Below are 22,574 nucleotides of genomic sequence, written 5' to 3'. Positions count from 1 at the left end.
AAAAAATTATCAGAAAAACATAATCAAAGCAACCACAATAACCACATGTACCTAAGGATGTTCTTGACAGTAAGATGATGTGGATTTCCATCACATGTGAACGATAAGCTACTGCACATGTTGAACTGACAACACGAGGCTTTCCATTTCACGTTTAGGTTTCTTGCTGAGGTAATGTGTTGCATCGTCACCGTAGTGTCTACAGCAGGTCAGTCAGTGCCGCCTTGAACAAGAGCACGTGTTGGTGTGTGAGAATCCGGATAGCATGCCACTTCAAAGAACTCTGAGCTGCATGTCACCAACTCAGCTGAGAAGTCTCCATCCTCAACATTTCCCCACAACTTTTTTTTTTTTTTTATAAAAAGGTGCACACAACAATAACATATTAAAGCCCAAATCTACTGGCAGTTTCCAGATCAGGAAAAATTATTTAATCACTTGTTTTCATTTTGGTGGGGGAAAAAAAAGTAACATCTAAACCAACTTCCTCTGATCACATTCTCACAAATCACACTGACTGCTGAGATTATTACTTTAGAAAACATGCACAGCATGCAGCTCTAAAAGATGGTTATGTTACATATTTTACAATTCTGTTCACCACTCAGACTCCAGAGACCAGGGACCCTTCTTTGGTGAAAAGCACATTGAGTGGGCGTCCTGCTGTATGTATAGTGAGGGGATAGAACCTACCTAGGACTACTCTCATGAGGGACTCCCCTGGGGCCCCATTTACCCCCATTTTCACTTACCTGGTAGACACACGTCTTACAGAGATGACTGTGGGTTTCGTCACACTCAGAGCTGGAAGCTCAGTCTACGGTTGCCTTGCACCTGAAGAGAAATAAACATGTGCTCTAGCGGGAAACTCTAGCTCTAAACACCCCACTGTTGGCAAATGTCTGTGTTGACTCAATGCCACTGTGCCGTTTTGCTACGCAAATGTGTATATTCCAGGAGTCACTCATGCTAGCAAGGATGATACAAACTGATCACGAGTTGAGTCTGTGCACATTGCCTGAAAGCCACAAATCCCAAGTCGACCAAAGAGCCTGAATCATAACTGGACAAGTGGTTGACTTGAAAAATTCCCTAAAAGTGGAGGCATAGGTCAAACATGGAGAAGATGCTCTATATATTTTTTTCCCCTTTTATCTATTGATTTAGTAAATTCTTGTTAATTGGCTGATATACATGGAGAAATGTTTAAAATTTCAGTTAAAACAACAAAACAGACTTCAAGAGCAGACTTTTGGTTTTACTTTTAGGGCACTTTAAAGATTTAGAGCTCTTTTAGGGCTCAAAGTATGGGATTTGATTGCATAGCCTGATACCATACAGTAAAATATGCATTCACACATACACGCCAATTAAAAAAAAAAAAAAAAAAAGATAAAAGAGCAAGTTTGTGTTTTATGTTTTCTTTAATCCAGAGCTGAAGCAGACAAATGCACGGCAGCTGAACAGACTCGGACAAATCTGTTTCCATTACAAAAACGTGTTGAGAGCAACATGAAGAAAAAAAAAAAAAGTAACATCAAAACATTTCACAAAAATTTTTTTAAAGAAATTTCTAGGTGCAACGCAACAGATGAAGTGGATGTGATCTTACAAAGTGAAGTGAACCAAACTGACAAAATTAACAAATTCCCATGATCCAAAGTGAGCTGGTAAGTGTCCTGCTGCTCTAACCCAACACTTAAGAAGAAGAAGAGACCGTTATACTTTTTTGAATGTCACGACATATTCATCCCGATGCTGGTGGTAAGTCAGACTGTGCTCAGGGATGAGGAACGGCTATTAAAATACTTTAGGAATTTTCCATGAAGTGTGGAGAATTGATGGATCAGAATGGAGCTGCACCAAATAAGTCAAGCTGAGCATATCTTGACGTCAGACCTACGAACAGTAACTGTAAATGATCAGTGTGCACTCGGTACTCCCAAAGGGATGCTACTGCTTACATAAAGACACAAGCACTCCCTACATTTGCTGAACATCTCTTCAAAACATCTGCAAACAGAAATCACTCGTAATTTGATGACAAAAAACATCTGCATAGCATTAACCTGGAATACAATTGGCAATCTTTTAAATTCTGAAGCATAACATTGGTAAAAGCTTGAACCAAACGGTAAGTAGGGGTTAAAAGTCATTTGCTGATTTGGCAGTACTCAGTAAGGCCTATGCTAAAACGTTCAAAAGTACAGTATCCGTTACCTCCAACTCTCCTATGAGCTACATGTAGAACAAAGACGAGCCAGTATATTTTAATCTGGATTCCTTCTCTGCCCTAAAACTGGGTACCTGAAAATCAAGCATAGATAAAGGCAGGAGAGAGGGGGGCCACGAGTGAGGTTTTGTCAGAACGGCTCTTGTGAGAGTGCATAGGCCTGTGTTCGACATTCATAAAGACAAACTGAACCTGACATACACTCCGAATCCCAGAAACTAGCAACTACTTCCAGCTAATTCCAACAATCAGGGACAGAGTCTTTACATTCCTCTTGTCAGTTCAAAATAAATCTGCTTATTTTGTGTGTAAGAAAAACTAAACCTTCCCTTGTGGTTTTTTTTTTTGTTTTGTTGTGTTTATTTTTGGGATTTAGCCATCAGAGTTAACATTCACAGGTTTGGGGCTAGAGCTGGAGCAGGGTTGTGGAGGGGTGTAAAATAACTACTGCTAATGCTAAGGTTAACATCTCCTATTCCAACATTCAAGCCCCTCTGAGTACACAACCTGACATTCAGGACAGGAGAGGCGAGAGGATTGCGCCGATTTCCTCTCCTCACCTTTTCTAAATTTCATAATCTCTCGAGTGGTGTAAAAATGCAGATCAACGTGCTCTCTGCTGCGGCAGAGTGATACGTTTGCTAAAATGGTAGCGTAATAAAAACAAAACACTCTTACAAAACATTAGGATTTTTTGTGAAAAATAAAACACTGAGAAAAAAAAAATCCATGCAATGCAACTCACGTGTCGACAAATTATTGCTTCCTTTTCTTAACCTGTGTATGTGCATGCATGCATGCATCTTTCAATGAGCAGCAGATTTTGCATTAGCTGCAGCATTATTGGCTTTCTTCCTCCTTTTCGTTAGCAGTGGATTGGTCGCGTCCTCGATGGTTTTGATTCTGATTTGCTCATAGTCAACTCTCATTGTTGCCAAGGCACTGGTCATTTCCTCCTGTGAAATTGAGAAAGAAAACAAGGTCATCAGTTTTACGTTTTGCTTTACTTAACAATATCTGTGGTTTTTTAATAGGGGCATAAATTTAAATCTGCCTGTGAAGCTACTCCTGGAGGTCAAACCCATCACCTCTTTCAAAATAAACACACTTTTTACCCATAGTCTAATAATTTGGGCCTTTTGCCTTCATTCACACTGGCAGAGGGCAGACTGAAGAGAATGATTGCATGTCTTAAGGTCTTTACATATCAGACGCGGTGAATAAAATCAACACGAAATTCCGGATCTTTCGGATGCGAACTTGTAGTGCAACCTACATACACACTGGACGCGTTGCGTTTTTGCGACTAAAAATGCAGTCGACATTGAGCGGTGATGTAATGAAGTCCTGATGTTTCTAAACGAGACGGAAGAAACAAGAGATTCTGGGTTCACCCAACTCATGACAAAGCAGCAGCAGAGAGAATTTCATGGTTTGATCCTGGAGCTGAAAATGCATCTCGGCCGCTTTCACACATTTTTCAGGATGTCAGCGAGCAGTTTGAGCTCTTGTTGACAGAGTTGGGATCACATCTGAGGAGGCAGAGAAATAATTTCAAAGAGCCGCCTGACCCAGAGTAGCATATAGCTGTGTGTCTGAGGTAAAACCGTAGTATGTTACTGCTCCCATATCATTCTATACTCAATTTATCAATGTGTGTTTTGTGCTATGACCTCACATGTTGGTCAGATCAGTTTATTTGCTTGTGAAAATCAGAAAAATCAAACTTGATCCGAAAAGAATAACTGCCGCAAATTCATCCTGTGAAATGATGCAGTCGGTGTGAACGGCTGCAATAAGAACAGGCGAGTTTGAAAAATATTTTTAATGCATGAAAAATTTGCGTGTATTTTGTGTGTCCAGTGCAGGGTTATTATAGTTAACGAAAACAAACGAAATGACAAAAACTGAAACTGAAAAATTTTTTTTCGTTAAATGAAATAAATAAAAACTACAATTAAAAGGAAAAACTGAATTGTGAGTTTATAAAACTAACTAAAACTAAAATTATAGATAAACTGCCCTTCCTTGTCTTGTTTGTCATTTTTTAAAGCCTTGTGGATTGATATGAAATCACTTTTTTCCGCTCTCCAAGTTTAAGCTGTGAGCACCATCGGGCAACTGTGTGCGTGCGTTCACCATGCTGGTCCAAAAAGTAATGGCAGCGGTCTGCCCAGAAAGCAGCAGAGCCCCATGTGGAGTTTCTTTGAGTACGATAGCACAGATAGAAGCGAGTGTCTTGCTGTGAATGATGAAAACATGTGCACAGCACTTCTCAAGCAGAAAATCACCAGCATCAAAGTCCACCTGAGAAGCACACAGCGGCTACAGAAACTGCTCTGATCCTACGACGTCACCTGACGTTCACCTCTGGAGAAATGCGGCTACTTGTCGGGTCCACGCAGCACGCAACGCTGTGTTTAACCTGTTCAAGTCCTTGTGCGTTTCCGGCTACTTTATCATTCAGAGAATAACAATCAGGGATAATAATCGAAGGACTCAGAAATGTCAGCAAATTCCTGGAGGGAGACTGCTGAAGCTATCGGAATGGATGTGAGGGAATGAAGAAAGTGAAAAAAAACAAGGACAAATATGTTTGCAGCCAAAAAACTGAGCACAAAGAGCGAGGACCAACAAAAAGCTCAGCTGGCACCGCATATAAAACACCAGCACACAACCACAAGGTAATTAACACACAAGCATAAACACGGGCATGAGGTCGGCCACTTCCGCTGGTTGTGTACAGAGGTTACAAAGACCCTGCAAGTCTAATTAGCGAGCGTCTAACCATGCTAGCTCCAAAACAGAAGCAGCTTCAACATCAACATCAGGATGCAGCTGGATTTGAGCTCTGACTCCTTCAAAGAGTTTGTTTTTGTCAAACGCCACATGTGGGTGTTGTTAATCTGCACTGACGCTAAAATTTATTGGGAGTTTACTGTAGAATTTGTTGAGTTTTGGAGTTCATATTTTTCTTTGTTTCTCCCTGTTGATGTTCATGTGTGTGCTTGATATTACACACATTTAGCACGTAGTGCTGCTGTCTTGTGAACAGTTGCTGATGTTGTTGAATATTTCTTTAAACTGTATCTTTTGTCAAGTTTTTAATTACACAGTGGTCACTCTTGAATCTTGCAACATATGAAAATACTAAAACTAACGTAACTAAACTAAAACTAAGCATGAAACCAAAAATAAAAACTAATAAAAACGAGCAAAACCACTCTGAAAACTAACTGGTTTTACAACAAACTATTTGTTTAAAAAGTAGTGAAATGACTATATTTATATTTTTAAAGAAAAAAAGGCAGTTTTAAAAAGGTCTTTTTAAAATAAAAGGGTCCAGTTTTAAAGGGTTTTGCACAAATAGACTGCTTGGTTTAGACACACTAACCCATAAGCTGGGTTAGTGTTCCTGATTAACACTGCAATTAGTTTGGTATAAAAGTTTCGGTTCACAAGAATGAAAACTAATATGATTAATTTGAACATTTTCCCCAAACACTGTGTTTGAGGGAAAAGAAAAAAGAAAAAAAAGAGAATTCTGTTGAAACTTGTGGTTACACCGGTTCAGGTAACAGCTGAATGCATGAAGCAGGCGTTAACGTTGTGGTCACACAAAAACTTGCCATTTGTGTTTCTGGATTCATGAATGACTGGCAAAAGAAAAAGCTTTCATTTTCTAATTTTGGATTCTCAATTTAAAATCCTTGACAGATTTGAAACATCTGCAGCGAACATATTTCATTTTTGCACAAAAAAACTCAATATAAATGGATTTTTACACTTCACAAAAACTGAAACCACAAAAGATGGTGTCAACTTTCACATTAAGTAATTTTCTGCTTGACAACTAGTCAACATACAGGGTGACAAGTTATGAATAGTGCAAAGGTGAGCAGGAGTCATTACCTTCACTTCCTCCCATGCGTCCTTCTCTTCCTTCAGAACCCGGCTGGTGTGAAGAGGGGTCTGGGGAACCTCCATTGACTGCTTTAGAATGACACACAAAATCCATTCTTACTTTAATGTACAGATTCCTATCCCCCCCCAAAAAAAATCATGCTTTGAGGGGAAAAAAAAGAAGGAAAAATAGAAGGGAGCTGGTGTGTGCTTACGTTGATCCAGGGATGATTCATGAACTCTGTGATGGTCATCCTTTGAGTGGGCTCAGTCTTTAGAAGAGTCCGAATCAGTTGCTTAGCTGCAAATATGATTGATTGCATCAGTAAAAATAAAAACATTTGGCCACTATTACTACTTTTCAGATGTCTTCAGTCATACAGTGAGGGTCAAGGAGAACAATAATTACTGCCTTGCAGTTGTTATATCCCTCTGACAAGCAGCAAAGCACAGTTTGAATCCAACTATTTAAGGATTTAAGGAACTAAATAATGGCCATAGTTTAAAAACCAGTCACAGTGAGCTTCAAAATCCTAAATTTTAAATCACTTCAACACTGTACCCTAGTGGACATCTGTATAATCCTAATCAGTGTTTTGAGTGCGTGTTTGTTCCAGATGTAATGAAATTCCCTACTTTCTGAGATATGTCGTGGGATGAATGAAGAAAATCACAATGCATTGAGCCACAACTCTCACGAGGCATAAACATGTTACACTGAAACCTAAAACTACAGACACAAGCAGGATACTGAATAAAAATCCGATCACTCAGTAAACACAGACCTTTGACCCTACACAGCTGTGACCAAATATACTCTTATCTTTTATTAAATTAAGACTGATCAGCATACAGTTATATATTAATATGAATTATTAATGCATAAAACTGCAGACAGAGTTCATATTATCCCATCCTCTAAAAAAATTCCAAAATATTCATGTTCTTAACCACCAGGCTACAACCTGGGCAGGTCACCGATCCAACTGGCTAATTTAGAATCACCAATAACCCTGTGTCAGGAAGCACAGAGACAGCATGCAAACACCACACAGAAAAAGACCCAGCCAACCACAAGGTTCAAACCTTTTTAATGTGGTGTGACAGTACTAAGCACCTCTGTCACCTATTTCCTAAATTAGGTTATGTGAATTGAAAGAAGAAAAAAAGCGTGTAAGACTTGCTATGAGTGTAATAGTTCAGTGTTTACAGTATTTTTGTTTATCTGTCTTTGATATTTTCCTTTGTCTGTTGTGCGGTTGAAAAACCCAATTCTGAAGTAGGCAACATTATCAACAGTAAATACGCCAATGGTTCTTGAGTAATGCATTACAGTAAGTACAACCCCATCAGTCTACATAACTTTCACATTACAAAATAGACATTTTAGAAGGTATACAGCATCACCAGCTTCCATTTTCTCTTCAAAACAAGAATCAGCCACAAAATAAAAGTTCACTTTCAATTGTAGAAAATGTGAACGACAGTAAAGGACGTGAAACACATTCATCAGTTTCAATTTCTTGATCAGAAAGTCTGCTGTGTTTAGGTGAAATGTTCTATAAAGCCTGGTTCATAAACACCTTCCAGATAAGTCAGTCATACTAACGTGAAAGTTCTTTTTTTTTTTTCAAACTTGCTTAGCAAGACGGTAAGCTTCCAATAATTAAGCAAATTTCAATAATTAACCAAAGACAAATATTGCATATAAGCACATATACAGTTAAAGACATTAGTCTGTACATTACATTGGGGTAGTTTATTTGACCTCTTACCTTCCTCTGATACATCAGACCATTCTGGGTTGGGAAACTCATACTGGCCCATCCTGATTCTCTTCTTCATTCCAGGAGAGATGGCTAGACCATGGTTAGAATAAAATGGAGGGTACCCACACAACCTGTGGAAGATGAAAAATGGCAATATTATATGGTTCTGTATTGAATGTGACTTCTATGACAAAAGGGAGCAGAGAACCAAAAAGAACATCAACTCACAAGATATACATGATGACACCCAGCGACCACATGTCACATGACTTGTCGTATTTCTCCGGGCCGAGAACCTCCGGAGCTGCAAACAGGAAGGAATAAGTGAAGGAAATGGCAAGAGAGAGGGGTTTTGTTCATTTTAACCACTCACTGGTGAGAACAGATGAGTGAGAATAAGCACAAATAGATTCTTACCAACATAGTAGGGTGTATAGCAGGGAGTAGCTAAAGAGTTGTGCGAGGTGGTCTCCTTGGCAAAGCCAAAGTCTGTGAGTTTGAGCAGGGCACTGGGTCTCTTTGAGGAATACAGTAAATTCTCTGGCTGCAGGCAGGATTCAGGAATCCAGCAAAAAGATTACCAAATTAGTAACTTTTTCACCCTCAATTTCTCAAGAGAGATGAAGGAAATTTCTTATTTAACAATATAAGATGATGAATGGCACAAACCTTGACATCTCTGTGGGCAATGTTGATTCCGTGTAGATACTGGATAGCCTCGCCTATGCTCTTCATGATATCAGAAGCCTCTAAAGTGATGAAACAGTTTGGTCTTAATAGATTACAACAGGGGTGTCAAACTCCCGGCCCACGGGCTGCTTTCGGCCTGCCCCCTAATTCTGGTCCGTGAATTGATGTAAAAAAAAATAACAAATTTGGCCCTTTAAGTTACTTTTTTGACATTTCGCTTAATTTCACTCTTAATTGGAGAGGAAGGCAAAATGTCAAAAACATTAACTTAAAGGGCCAAATTGTATGTTATTTTTTTATATGAATTCATGGATCGGAAGTAGGGGGCGGGGCTGGAAGTGGCCCGCAGGCCGGGAGTTTGACCTCTTGTGGATTACAAGTAACTGATTCTGACAGCAAATAGGTCACAAATGGAGACTGTGGCATGCATTTAGCCAGTGTCACAATGTGCCAACTCTGTAGGTGTTTGTGGGCTTATCTGTTTCTATGTAATCCCATCAAAGTATTTTAAGAAATGCTGGGATTTTTAGGTCAGTATAGGTTTATTACCTCTCTCTGTGAAGGCCTGGTCTCCTCTGTCCTGGATTCGACTAAAGAGCTCACCACCATCCATGCTAAAAATAAAAAAAAAAAGACTTTTGTCAGTAAATACTTGTGCTTTACCATGCTCTCTATTTTGTTTCCAGTTTATTATGTACAGTCCGACACCCTGCTAGATGTCCAGTCAATTTGCAATGATACTAATTGAAACAGGAGGGAAATTGATCTCAGTGGGAGCTAATTAAAATTAGCATAGAAAACCTCTAGTAAATAAACTGCTACATTTAAAATACATGACTTCTGAAACATGGTGCTACTTTAATTAAAAAGAAAAAAAAAAAAAGGAGAGAAAAAAAGCACTAAAGCTGATCGAGTTGACTGTCAGGATGTAAGGTTTAGTGTGTGCCCCGGTTGTAGGAAATGTAGCACAACATTCGAGCTGTTTCAAAGCAAGGAGGATGCTCTCTCTTCCTTGTAGAGGTGGTCTGCGGTCTGTTGGTTGACCAACACAAAGCAATATCTGTGTGAAACCAATGAAATGACTTTTTTCCCCTCACACCTTTTGCAAACTAACCAGCCATGTGTAAGCTATTTAAATCTATATACAGCCATCTAAAAAGGTCCTTTAATTTACATCTTAAACAGAAAGTAACAAGCTCAGCTTGCATACCACAGAAATGTGCACAGCAACAATTTAAACTTGTATGCTTAGTTTAATTCAAGTAAAACCATTACTGTAAAAATTACTACGGTTTTTTTACCGTCAATCTACAAGGTCTAGCCAGACTCTATGAAAAGCACAGAAAGTAGGTTGCTATAGTCTTTTACTCATTTTAAACACAAGTATGACTAGTACTACCCAGAGAGGTTAGCGGTTGATTGATATGCTGCTTCTCTATATTATGTAAATGTGTTTAACATGGATCTAAACTGAATGTTAATCTTTTCAACAGCAGGTGAGAAATCTGAGGGCTCTCAATGCCCTCTTCATGGTTCCAAAACTTGCTCTGCAGAGTATTTTTAATTAAGAAACATGTTAAAAGTACCCATATTTATATAGTAGTCAGATTTAAAATACTGCTTACACAAGCATAGCCCCTCATCATATTATGACAAAACACAAGAACACCCCCACAGTAATTTACCAATGAGGTGCAGACATACAGAAAAGGTCAATGGTGTAAGCAGATGCTGACCACTGGTAAACTAATGATTGTTAACCTGAATCCAAATGAGTATGAGAAACTTGTACTCAGCATGCTTATTGTTCAGTTTCATTTAACCTCGTCACACGCGTGACTCACTGTGTGAGTTTCAGGTAGAATCATCAACGTCAATTTTGTATCCGAGTGTCCTTAAAGGTATGTGATAACAGCAGACATACCGCATGCTAACAGGCAAGCACGATCCGGGGACGCCACGGGACAGGCCTGCTAAAACCACAGCACACGTCGAACTTCTTTAAATTAATCATTCACATTTTGCATAGTGAGAAATGGGCAGCAGCTTAATCGAACTCTTAAGTTTTAAACTGCCAGTTGTGAAGCAATCCTGTGGTTATTCAAACTTATCTTATGCACTGAAAACCGAGTTCATCAAGATCTTGATGCATCGATTCTGCTGAGAATTCACACTTCACTTGATATTTCCAGAAGCTCAGTGGAATTGCACGTTTTACACAACTGTAGATGCAATCAGTATCACACTTGCACATTTTCAATCTACATTCTTTCACATGTACAGAGTGGAGAGAAGTCAGCAGCAAGGATGAAACTTCCAGTATCCAGCAGTTACAGACACGCTTCTGCATCCAATTTGTCATGCAGCAGAAATGACCAGCACTGAATCTCCAAAATTATGTTGTGGATTTGACATATTGTTATTGGTGGGACTTTTATACAACAAAGGACAACACAAAAATGTGGGTCATTAGACTGACTCAGTTACTCACTGGTGCTCAGACAGGAGGGTGCAAGGCAGATTTTCTAGGAATCATTTTAGCTTAGTCAGAAAAAGTTATTGGCATTTCATACTTTGCACATTTTCTCAAGGAAATGAGTCATCAGTAGCAGCCATTTTCTGCATGTCACTGTGTAGGCAGACGAGTCCACTACCGCCGACTACAAACCACAAACCTAATGAATGCACGTGTTTGAAGTTGACAGGTGGGAAGGGTTGGGGGGGTTTAAAAATGCTTCAAAGTGGAAATACAAAGGCAAGGAAATGGTGCTACTGTCATTTAGAAGAAATGGGTCATTGTCTGAGGCTGTACACAGATTTACAATAACTAACCTGGCTGAAATGTGCTTAGAGCAATGGAGAGTCAAGATGCTCATCACCTTTGCTCAGGGTTACCTTATTTTACCAATTCTAGGAACTGACTACAGCAACAAATGAAAATTGCATTTGATTTATGGTTTGGCATAAGCAAAGCCTGTAGACAAGAAAGGCTTAAAATAAAATGACTGGCAGGTTAATGTGCTTAAAACAGTCTTAAAACAAAGTAAACAAGATGCTCACCAACACTCATGTAAGTATTTGATTTCTAAAGCACTTTTTCTCTGCTTCAGCAGAGAAATATACACAACAAATCCTGTAGATCCTGTTACATATCAAAAACACTGTTGCCAATATCATTTAAATTTGGCTACAGTTATGAAATTTTTCACATTTTGAAGGAATCTTTTTTTTTTATGTCATGTGGGGAAAAATGACCAAAGAAAAATGTAATCCATAAAAACTTGTTTCATTATGTCACATTAACTTTAATTGATGTCTGTCTAATGCTCAAATCTGCATTAGAGCATTATGCCAGTCATAGACTGTCCAGGGCTGGCTTTGCCCTTTTACACACACAGGTAGTTCCTCCAAGCTTGAACCTGATTCCTAGTTTTGCACTTTCACTGATATGGTCCCCGGCTTTATTCGAACAAAGTTAACTTCCTGATGCACTCACCTAGTTATGAAAAGCAATTGGATCATAACGTCATCCAAAGTAATACGCAGTGACTGTAAGAATATTTTATGTGATTAGGTGCTCATTCTATATGACGGGGAGGGGGTGGCAAGTTGACTGGGAAACATCGGGGTACTTCCAACTGACGATGTGATTTGACTCTGAAGGGCCTCCCCAAAAAAAGTATCCAGATTTTTACATATTTTCCGGCTCTGAGCCCCAACACGTTCAAAGTTCTAATCAAATTGCCATCCTGTCGCAGTCCTGTGAAAAACTAAGTATATCTTACGAAAAGCTGGCATCATGCTTACACCTTTAGTGTCAATAAAATGATTGTTTTCTGTATGACTATCAGTCGCGCAGATTGTTGTGGATGAATGTCTTCGGTTCATTGAGGTTTTGGGGCTTTTCCTTATGCACAACTCTCTTAAGGTAAAACCAAAGCACTTAAATCAGATTGAGGTCTGGACTTTCACTGAGTCATTGCAACACCTTGATTCTTTTTTCTCCTTCCTTTTTCAGCCATTCTATTGTAGATTTGCTGCTGTGCTTAGAATCTTTGTCCTGTTTGCGTGGCAGCCCTTCCACACAAGCCACACTTGTTCAGTCTTTGTTTTTGTTTTTTTAAACTATACTGTGATAAACTTTAACATTTAACATTTAACATTTAAAAATCCTTGATCAAAAGCCCTTATCATATCATCAGTGTAATATTTTGGAAAAATACAATATGCTCAATTTTGAAAATTTTATTAAATTTAAAAATAGCTGCTTGATCTATAAAGTTCTTCATGGACTAGCTCCAGTTCCACTTTCAACATACATTAAATCAAGAACTGACCGAGGTTTTGGCACCAGAGCCTCTTCCAGAGGAGACCTTGAGATCCCCCGTAGAAAAACAACCTTTGGACAAACGGTTCTGTCAGTCAGAGGGGGTCATTTCTGGAATACTGTACCGACTAACATCAGAGAATGCTCCACTTACAGTACTTTTAAAAAACACCTTAAGCAGTTTATTAAAAGTTCCCAGACATGTTCGCACTTTCACTAATTTTTTTTTTTTTTCCTCCTTTTTTCTTTTTCCATTTGTATATTGTTTTAATGTTTGTCAATGTGTTGTCTTTTACTACTATTGTATACTCATGATGTTTTCTGTTGTTTGCCCTTCTGCCTAGGGACTACAGATGCAAATTAGCAAATATGCTATAATCTGGCTCATTTACAATCTGTACTAAGTATTGATTGTTTTATTAATGTGCATTGTCCCAAATAAATAAAAAAAATTAAATTAAACATGCTAACTGAGGCCTGTAAAATCTGAGATGTAGCTCTTTTTTTTAAGTTTCTCTGTCTGCCCTTGGGGTGAATTTACTGGATATGCACTCCTGAGAAGGAGTGTTAACCCGATTGCTCCAGACCAGCAAACTGCCAAAATCTGTGCTTGCACTTCCTGATGATCAGTTAATCTGATGCATGTGATTAGCAGCACATGGCTGCTACTTAACCTCTTAATTTCTATGGACGCAGTACAAAGGGTGTGACGTTTGAAGGGTCTACCTTGAATATTATGTGTCTATGGTGTGAATTTGAACATCCTATAATCACACGGTTCTCGAGTTGGTGTTTTTCAGAAAACCTGAACTGGTCATGAACTTGACCTTCAGATCAAGGCCCCATTTACACAACAATGTTCCAAAATGAAAATGGCTACGTTTTGATGCGGCCTCGTTTACATGAGAATGAAATGAAAATGCTACTTTTTGGAAACGGGCTCCAGAGTGGAGCGTTTCTGAAACACTCCAGCCTCCGTTTCTGTGTAAACGGGCAAAAAAGCTGCTTTTTGGAAGCGTGGGCACTCGCACATGCGCACTATGGTTGCGGCTCCAATATCCATCCCTCCAACTTCTGGCCTGGCAATAGGAACTGCAGCGTTTTGCATTTCCATGTTTTTTTCTGAAACATCTCCATGTAAATGCGTCACTTTTCAAAAACGACAGCGGCGAAACGTCGTGTAAACGGGGCCCAAGGCCGCCAAGATTGGAACTCATTCGACATTTTCAGTAGATGCATCTATGGTGTGAATTTGAACTTCCTAGGTGAGATCATTCTTGAATTATGGCCAACATTAAAGTTTTTGTGGAACAGATGCCGACGCCAAAACTATGACAATACCTCGACTTTTTCTTTGAAACAGCTAAAAAACACACACGATGTGAAGGCGAAGAAATGGGATATTCAGCTACTGAAGACAAAACTGAAGGCAGAGTGGCCCACAAAAAAGGATCAACTGAATGTGGCCACAGTACAGGCCTGACAGAGAATCTCAAGGGAAACAGTATTTAGACATGACCACTTCAGCCAAAAAAAAAAAAAAAAAAAAAAGTCAAATTGCTAGAAACAAACCTTATATTTAAAATTTGTGCGATACAACAGTTTTGATAAACCTTGATATAAAGCTGAAAGTGTGAACTTCAACAACATCTTGAGTCAAAATCCACTGTGATGGTGTACAGAGGCAAAATTGTAAAAAAAAGTGGAAAATGCCCTTCAAAACTGTATACTCACCATTCCATGACAATAAGCAGACACTTCCTGCCCTGATAGAGGTTCTCATAAACATCAATGATACGCACAATGTTGGAACAAGGTGATGCCCTCCAGTGAAGCTCCACTTCCCTGCGGGCCTTGGAACAATCCTGTAGCATCTGGGTAAAAAGACAAGAGATGAAAAGCAATTAATGGGTTATAGGAACAAAGTAGAACCAAGGTAAGGATCCGTGTCAAAGTGGGATTATCAGGTGTATCCTAAATGCCTTCCTTTTATTAGAGTATTTGTTAGAAAAAATTGCAGACCAACTGAATGCCAATACTTGTACACAATAGCAGCCATAAGGTGTGAAATGCTGCCATCAGGTGACAAAATCTTGAAAAGTGCAACTTCTCATTCATGTGAAAGTGGCACCCTCTATTGGTTACAGTCAATACACCACTCAACATCAGCCATTAAAGCAATATAAATGGAAGGGACTGGTACTTACATAGTGCCTTTCTATTCAATTTGAGCACTCAAGGCACTTTTTACTAGAACTCTCATTCATCCAATCATACACACATTCACACAGTGCTTTCAGCTCTACCTAAGCACTTTTATCAAACACACACGCACGCACAGCGGCAGCTCAGGGTTCAGTATCTTTCCCAAAGATACTTTGACACATGGATAGGCGGAAACAGGGATCGATCCATGCACCGACCTCCCAACTGCGTAGATGACCCACTCTACTGTGTTCAGGTGGTATGTAATATTGTATTTATGTTCTACTTTGCTGCTACATTAGGATCAGATACTTAAAGTAATTTTGTGTGGATATACTCCACTGCTGAACCCAGTGTTACTGCACTGATCTACATAATAATGAGCGAGTTTAAAAGCCTTGCATTTTTCCAGTCTTCAGTTGTCTTTTCTGCAGTTTCTTTCTCTGCAAAATATTTTTAGAGTACACACAAATTTTTCAAGATATAGCTACCAGTTATTAAATACATATTTTAATTTTTTGTAACCCTTCTGTTTGCATGCTTGAAAAAGTAATATGCCTTTACCTTCCATTTCTACTGAAGGAACTGCTTGTTAATAAAATTCATGTCACTGCAGCAAAACAAATGAAGAAGAAAAAAATCAATAAGTAAAATAAAGTTAAAACTGGGTACCCCCGGGTATAAGCAGAAGAACTTACTATGGACCGGGTCAAGTGTTTTGGCATTACCAGTTGCAAATAACACAAACACCAATGAAATTGACACAGAAAACCAGCTGATGTTGTTACACTAGTAAAAACAGTTGCTTGGTCAAATATAGACATCAATGTCTGGAAATATAAGCTCCAGCCTTCCTCAAAAAGCAAATAAAAGGAAAAATATTAAGTTTAACAAAGTTTAACCCCACTTTTAAACAAATCTCTAGAGAATTATATTAAATTTTTAAACCAGTTGCACTGTTGAGAGATTTATATGACTACATGTTTTTATTTACACATTTAATTAAATATAAATAAATAATGCAGTCCCACAACCTTAAAATATCTTTGTCAGTCAACAGAAAGAATTCAGGCATGTAGCTTTGTCAGCGAGCCATCCTCTGTTCATTTTGTTGCATAATACATTCCAGCTCTACCCACAACGTGCACAAACAATAGTGGGCTTCGTTCCAGCTGGAGCATCCAGTCTGTTGTCTTGAGCCAGTAGATTTACATGTTCACATGGAAACCTGGTGCACTCAAAAAAGCAGGTCATACAAGAAATTAAACAGTGTGTTAAATTACATGGCAGCAGCTGAAAATGTGCCACTGGTTGTATCATCTGACTCAGCTACCTTTCAGAAGCATTCTGTCATTATGTTTTCTTTTCATTGTATGATAAGTGAATCCTTATCTGCCTTTGTGTATTCATTTTCTTCAAACTGGCCAGATCTTCATTAAGTTAGCCTATAATATCAGTCTAAATAATGTCACATCTGGACTGCAGTTCAAAAACAATGCTGTTGGATCTAATAGTTGGCAGCCCAAATCACCAGTATCACCAAGTTAGCTAGTGAGTTATTGAAGAGCCATGGGTACATTTAAACCGCATGACACACCCTCAGCCATGCACAGGCTATCCAACTAAGGACAGTGAGCGTGTGCTGCATCAGATGATCTGGCCACCATAATTGCCAACCTTAACCCATACTGAGATGGTCATGGGTACTGGACTGTGCTGACCACATGTGGAAAGCATCTAAAGCAATTTGTAAAGGAATTCCAAGCAACTATCTCATGAAGCTGAAGAGAATTTCAGGTATGCACAAGCTTATCATCAGCCTAAGTGTCGGTTTGTTTGAGGAACTGAAAATTCCACTTTTCTGGCCTCCTGCCTGCACCAAATGTGTTATTTTTTGCTTTTTATATTACCATTGTTTTCCAGTGTACAAAATGGCAAAAAACAAAACCAAAAAAGGTAACTGTGAAACTTTTTAATGGAATGTGCCTGCATGCTACAAAATAGATTAATTGTTAAAGTGAGAATCAACTGTTTAGGGCTTAGTGACCATTAAAAAGCGACAGTGTTACTAGGAGGAGTTGGTATGGCATGGTGTATATAACACCACTTTATCTCAACACTGAACACACAGCACAGTTCAACCACCCTTCGCAACAGAATAAACAAGGGTGGGTCTTACTTCCTTTGTCAAAAAGGCACATAAATCTGTGGACATACTCAGGCATGGGGATTGAGCAGAGGCACAGTACTCCTGCGACACCTCAATCCTCTACTGTAACATTTTGTGCACATTTTATGAGTCTATTTAAAAATCTCAATTGGATTTTGAAAATTAAAGAGCCACACAATCCATCAAGTATAACTATGGAAATGCGGTGTCATTAACAAAAAAAAAAAAAAATGTAAATACTACTGGAATGAATCCTGTTTTCTGCAGAATAAATTATAAAAGACAAAAAATAAGTGCTAGACAACTACTGATTTACTTCATTTGTGAAAGACTATGCATATTTCATAGGAGGAAGAGAGCCGCTGTAGCAAAATGAGTTAGCAGCCAGTTTGTATCTACAGTCTCTGGGTAGCTAGGCACAATAGTTAACATAAGCTTAAAAAAAAAAAAAAAAAAAAAAAAAAAAATTCCCCAGCTCCTAGATACAGATAAGATGATACAATCAAACACAAACACAGCCTGACAACACCATAAACACAAAACATGTACATATACAGATGCTCCCCATTCAATACTCAGAATATTTGTTTGCTTTTAGAGCTGCAGCTATTGATTATTTAAGTAACTGAGCATTCAGTTGATTATTCCATGAAAAGTAACGTCAAATAAAATAAGGTATACAAACAACCCAAACTAACGCATAAAATAAAATAGCCCTTACTGTCTTGTTGGGAGGCTTTCTAACATTAGTAGAAGGAAGAGAGTTCTGACAGTGATTTATCTCCTAGGTGAGCCAGATTTGGTGTGTTCGTGCGTGTTTTTGTGAATGTGTGTGTATATTGTATTTTATATTAACTAAATCTACAAAATAATGTTGCAAAGCCTTAAAATAAATATGGTCTAGTACCCCCCACCACCACCCCACTTCCTTTTTACACTTATCCCTGCTTTCTGCAGGTATGAGTGCAGCAAGCAGGGGTGAGAAAGTTGGATGGTTGCCGTCAGCCTTCATCAATCTGCCTAATTTAAATATTGTGCCAGACTAAGTTAAGAGTTAATCTGCAAACATATGCTTTTTATTGTAACTTCTGTAGCTTTACTGTAGACTTTTCCCTGTGTAACACAAACAGTGGTGAATGAGAGGAGCTACAAAGTTCTCTTTTTTTTTCACGTTGAAGCTTGTTGAACAGGTGGTTTGATTAAGGACTCCTGACAGGTTTTTCCAATAAAAGCTTTTTATGGCAATTACAGTAACAAGTGCTGCTGATTTGGGCGGTAGTTCCTTTCACTCCACCTCAGCTCATCGTCTTAACAGCTCCGCCTATTTGCTCTTGGCCGTTTGTGCGTGGAGACAGACTCCACCTTGCTTCAAAGCAAAAAGATTTGCACTGATGATTTTTTTATTTTTTTTAATAATCAACTTATTTGAATTACTCAAATTACTGTCGGGGTGTTCTTTGGGAGGTTCTGCGGGAGTATGGGGTGTCTGGCCCATTGTTGCGGGCCATTCAGTCCTTGTACAACCACAGTGAGAGCTTGGTCCGTATAGCCGGTAATAAGTCGGATTTGTTTCCTGTGGGTGTTGGACTCCGTCAGGGCTGCCCTTTGTCACCGATTCTGTTCATAATTTTTATGGACAGAATTTCTAGGCGTAGCCAGGTGGCGGAAGGCTTCTTCCTTGGTGGCCTCAGACTCTCATCTCTGCTTTTTGCAGATGATGCGGTTCTGTTGGCTTCATCACGGGGGGGCCTCCAGCTCGCAGTGGAACGGTTCGCAGCCGAGTGTGAAGCGGCTGGCATGAGAATCAGCACCTCTAAGTCTGAGGCCATGGTCCTCAGCCGGAAAAGGGTGGAGTGCCATCTCCGGCTCAGGAACGAGTTCTTGCCTCAAGTGGAGGAGTTTAAGTATCTCGGGGTCTTGTTCACGAGTGATGGGAGAAGGGAACGGGAGATCGACAGGCGGATCGGGGCTGCTTCTGCAGTGATGCGGACGCTGCACCGGTCCGTCGTGGTGAAGAGGGAGCTTAGCGTAAAAGCGAAGCTCTCAATTTACCGGTCGATCTACGTTCCTACCCTCACCTATGGTCACGAGCTTTGGGTAGTGACCGAAAGAATAAGATCGCGAATACAAGCGGCAGAAATGAGTTTCCTTCGAAGGGTGGCTGGCCTCTCCCTTAGAGATAAGGTGAGGAGTGCGGCCATCCGGGAGGGGCTCGGAGTAGAGCCGCTGCTCCTCCACATCGAAAGGAGCCAGTTGAGGTGGCTCGGGCATCTGATTAGGATGCCTCCTGGCCGCCTCCTGGGTGAGGTGTTCCGGGCATGTCCCACCGGGAGGAGGCCCCGTGGTAGACCCAGGACACGCTGGAGAGATTGTGTATCTCGGCTGGCCTGGGAACGCCTTGGGGTCCCTCCGGATGGGCTGGAGGAGGTGGCTGGGGAGAGGGAAGCTTGGGCTTCTCTGCTTAGGCTTCTGCCTCCGCGACCCGGCCCCGGATAAGCGGAAGAAAATGGATGGATGGATGGATGGACTGCCAAAAAAAAAAAAATTGAATCTACATGTTTTTAAGCTATCAGGGAGGTCGTTTAATTTCTAATGGCCTTAAGGTGAATTGCAGATTAAGGGTTCTAGCCAGAAAACAATTTCAGCCCAGTGCGTGTGTGTTGAGTGCTAATCATCATCTGATTGGACCATGTGACTTAGCCACGATAGTGAGTGTGGCCCTCTAGTCTGTGTCATGATGCTTTGAAAATAAGATGCATGTTTACCTGCAGCTACCTGTTAATAAGCATTCCTTAAGCAACACATCAGTGTCCTTTGAGCTCCCTTTTGCGTCTACTTCCCCCTCGGTTTCACGTTGGTCACTATTTTGCCCCGCAAAATCAAACGTGTGCAGGACTGTCACAAGATCGCACGTGCACATTGTTAACAAAACAGGCTGTGCCGGGTGGTAGACTGCAAATTTTGGTGAAATAGTACTACAGTGCAGTGATCTAGCAAGAGAAGAAAAAAATAATAAAATCAGTCGAGTATCGGCAACGGGGTGGCATGCACGGAGTGTGCAAGGTGCGCACCCACTTGCTCCTGTCCTCTTTACACCAGTCACCTTTTCTGAGTTCTACAAATCCTTTCAACAGTGAAGGTGCAGTATTGTTAATTGAAGTACTTAACAATAAAGTACTTCAAAAATTAATCAAATCTGAGTAGGTTAAAATAGGTAGTAAAATGGGTTTCTTAAAAAACTCATTTTGTGTTTACCTCATAAAAACTGTTAAATAGAATTCCTGGAGTCTTGTTTACTGCTGGTATATTTATTAAATTAATTGTGCTTTGTTTGTCTGTTCATGTAGGTATTTGGCTACATAGAGTGAAGAACATTGGGTATGCAACCTACAAAAGGTAAGCTTACATGCAGTCCTCAAAATCAAAAAATGATGACTCTGCATAGGTTGAATGTTGTTGAAAGCATTCGACCGCTGAGTTCAGCACAACGGGAAGAACTGCAAAAAAAGGGAGCGAGTTTTAAGAAATATCTATATACACTTTTTCATATGAGATATAAGAGAAGACCATATCATTTATATCAATATAGTCTATGTCGTATTACAATCATATTTGTTACTAGTTCACCTTTCTCTTCTCCCAGTTTGTCTCTGCGCAACTTCACAGTGCCCCGCCTCTCTCCCTCACCGCTTTACCCATAAATATGCAGGAACAGACAGCATGGCAGTGTTGCCAACTTAGCGACTTTGTCATTCGATTTAGCAGCTTTTCAGACCCCTCTGGTGACTTTTTCCAAAAAGCAACTAGTGACAACTTTAGGGACTTTTTCTGGTGAAGTTGGCGACTTTTGGAAAGTTTTGGAAACCTGAAATCCTCCACTGTTGCCATGTTTTGTGTACATACAGCCTTCGTACTGCGTTCCTTCGTATGCTTTGGCATCGCCCGGACCCTCAAGAGTACCTGGCTGCAGGTAAGAGGGCGTCACCATACCTCAACTCCATAGCAGAAGTTGGTTTGTACCGTAAGTCACGTGACCTTAATAGCGGAAGTAGGTCTTTTTCATATGCTCAGGATGCAGCCAATGGATACGTAGCTTTGACTCAGAAGGACCTTTTTGCTTATACCTTTTGGGAAGAAAAAAATATTGAGATTCATATATATCGCCATTCAGCTAAAAAAAAAAAAAAAAAATAGAGATATTATTTTTGGTCCACATCGCCCAGCCCTAATCAGATATTATTAAAGAAATGAGAAGCACAGACAGTGGCTGCAGTGGACAGACCAAACCCACTCCCTTAGTTCAGTACATCCTGTGATTCAATTAACTACAGAACAGACTGTGTAATTTCTATTTGGTCAGTACATGTACATTAACAAAGCGTGAGTTTCATCGGGAACATTTTGTTAGTGCACCAGCTGTTATCCATCAGTTACAGCATGCTCATAGAGTAGGCCTTAAAGCACTCTGAAACGGTTATAAAATTACATAAAATGTTTTCACTTTAAACTCTAAATTGTCCGCAACCTGTGACTATTTCTGCTTACCATGTAAAGGCAAACAACCAACAACAGTCGACTAAAGTTGTTTGCATTTATTAATCATTTCTAGATATTAACCCTGTGGCCTTTTGACCCACATGTTGTATCCAATCTGTCTAGCCAGCAAAAAAAATGGAGTAGATCCGTGTACAAAATGATCACCTTTACTCAGCAGAAAACCAACGGTCACATCGGTACATCTCCATCACTCAACAACAACAAACACAGTGCATTCTGGGACATGAAATGCATCTTGGGAAATGTAGTTATAACTTCCGCTCAAACTAAGTTCAAACTGCAGCGTTAAATTAGGAACATACATTAACAAATCCTTTAACTAGTAACTGTTCACTCATGTAAATAAATCAAATATAACATGAAATCCTCAGTTGACTATAGTCGGTATTATATGGGAATATTGCCTTACTGTCCTTCAAAGGCCAACCAAACAAAGTTGCAACATCCCCCCCCCCCCCGATGAACAATAGTTCATCACTCAGTCTCTAAAGGATATAGCAGTTGAACAGGTCTTCTCAGGAAGGTTCCCGATGATGTGCGGACCACACAGGACCTCACCTTCCCGTCACGCCCTGGAAACAGTTCATGAACCCTTCCTAGCTTCCAGGTCTGTCGTGGCATATTCTCATCTCCCATGAGGACAACGTCACCCACCTTAAGCAAAGTAGGCTGTAAGGTTTTACTGTGATGGGCTGACTTCAGGTCCAATAAATAGTCCTT

At 39.8% G+C, this 22,574-nt stretch overlaps 1 protein-coding gene across 1 annotated transcript; it reads right to left on the bottom strand.

Annotated features, from left to right (window-relative positions):
• Positions 1-1,405: 1,405 nt before the first annotated feature.
• On the bottom strand, positions 1,406-22,490 carry mapkapk2a (MAPK activated protein kinase 2a). The gene is made up of 10 exons (XM_030728826.1): positions 22,413-22,490; positions 14,657-14,796; positions 9,145-9,209; positions 8,575-8,654; positions 8,323-8,449; positions 8,134-8,209; positions 7,912-8,036; positions 6,352-6,437; positions 6,146-6,226; positions 1,406-3,189 (listed from the first exon to the last, which is right to left on the bottom strand). Exons 1-10 carry the CDS (start codon positions 22,488-22,490, stop codon positions 3,040-3,042), a joined length of 1,008 nt encoding a protein of 335 aa, XP_030584686.1. The 3' UTR covers positions 1,406-3,039.
• Between the last annotated feature and the right edge of the window lie 84 nt (positions 22,491-22,574).

Source organism: Archocentrus centrarchus, chromosome 5 (assembly GCF_007364275.1).
Source record: "Archocentrus centrarchus isolate MPI-CPG fArcCen1 chromosome 5, fArcCen1, whole genome shotgun sequence".
Classification (NCBI taxonomy): domain Eukaryota; kingdom Metazoa; phylum Chordata; class Actinopteri; order Cichliformes; family Cichlidae; genus Archocentrus; species Archocentrus centrarchus.
Note: the sequence above shows the minus strand (reverse complement) of the source record. Positions and strands in the feature narration are given on the sequence as shown.

What these genes read in the sequence shown, in the direction of transcription:
- mapkapk2a (XM_030728826.1), bottom strand. Translation starts at nt 22,490, where the DNA reads ATGGGAGATGAGAATATGCCACGACAGACCTGGAAGCTAGGAAGGGTT. An exon ending in TTGCCCACAGAGATGTCAAG is followed by an intron (nt 8,450 to 8,574) that starts GTTTGTGCCATT and finishes TCCTGCCTGCAG; the next exon opens with CCAGAGAATTTACTGTATTC. An exon ending in GTCTGATGTATCAGAGGAAG is followed by an intron (nt 6,438 to 7,911) that starts GTAAGAGGTCAA and finishes TCATATTTGCAG; the next exon opens with CTAAGCAACTGATTCGGACT.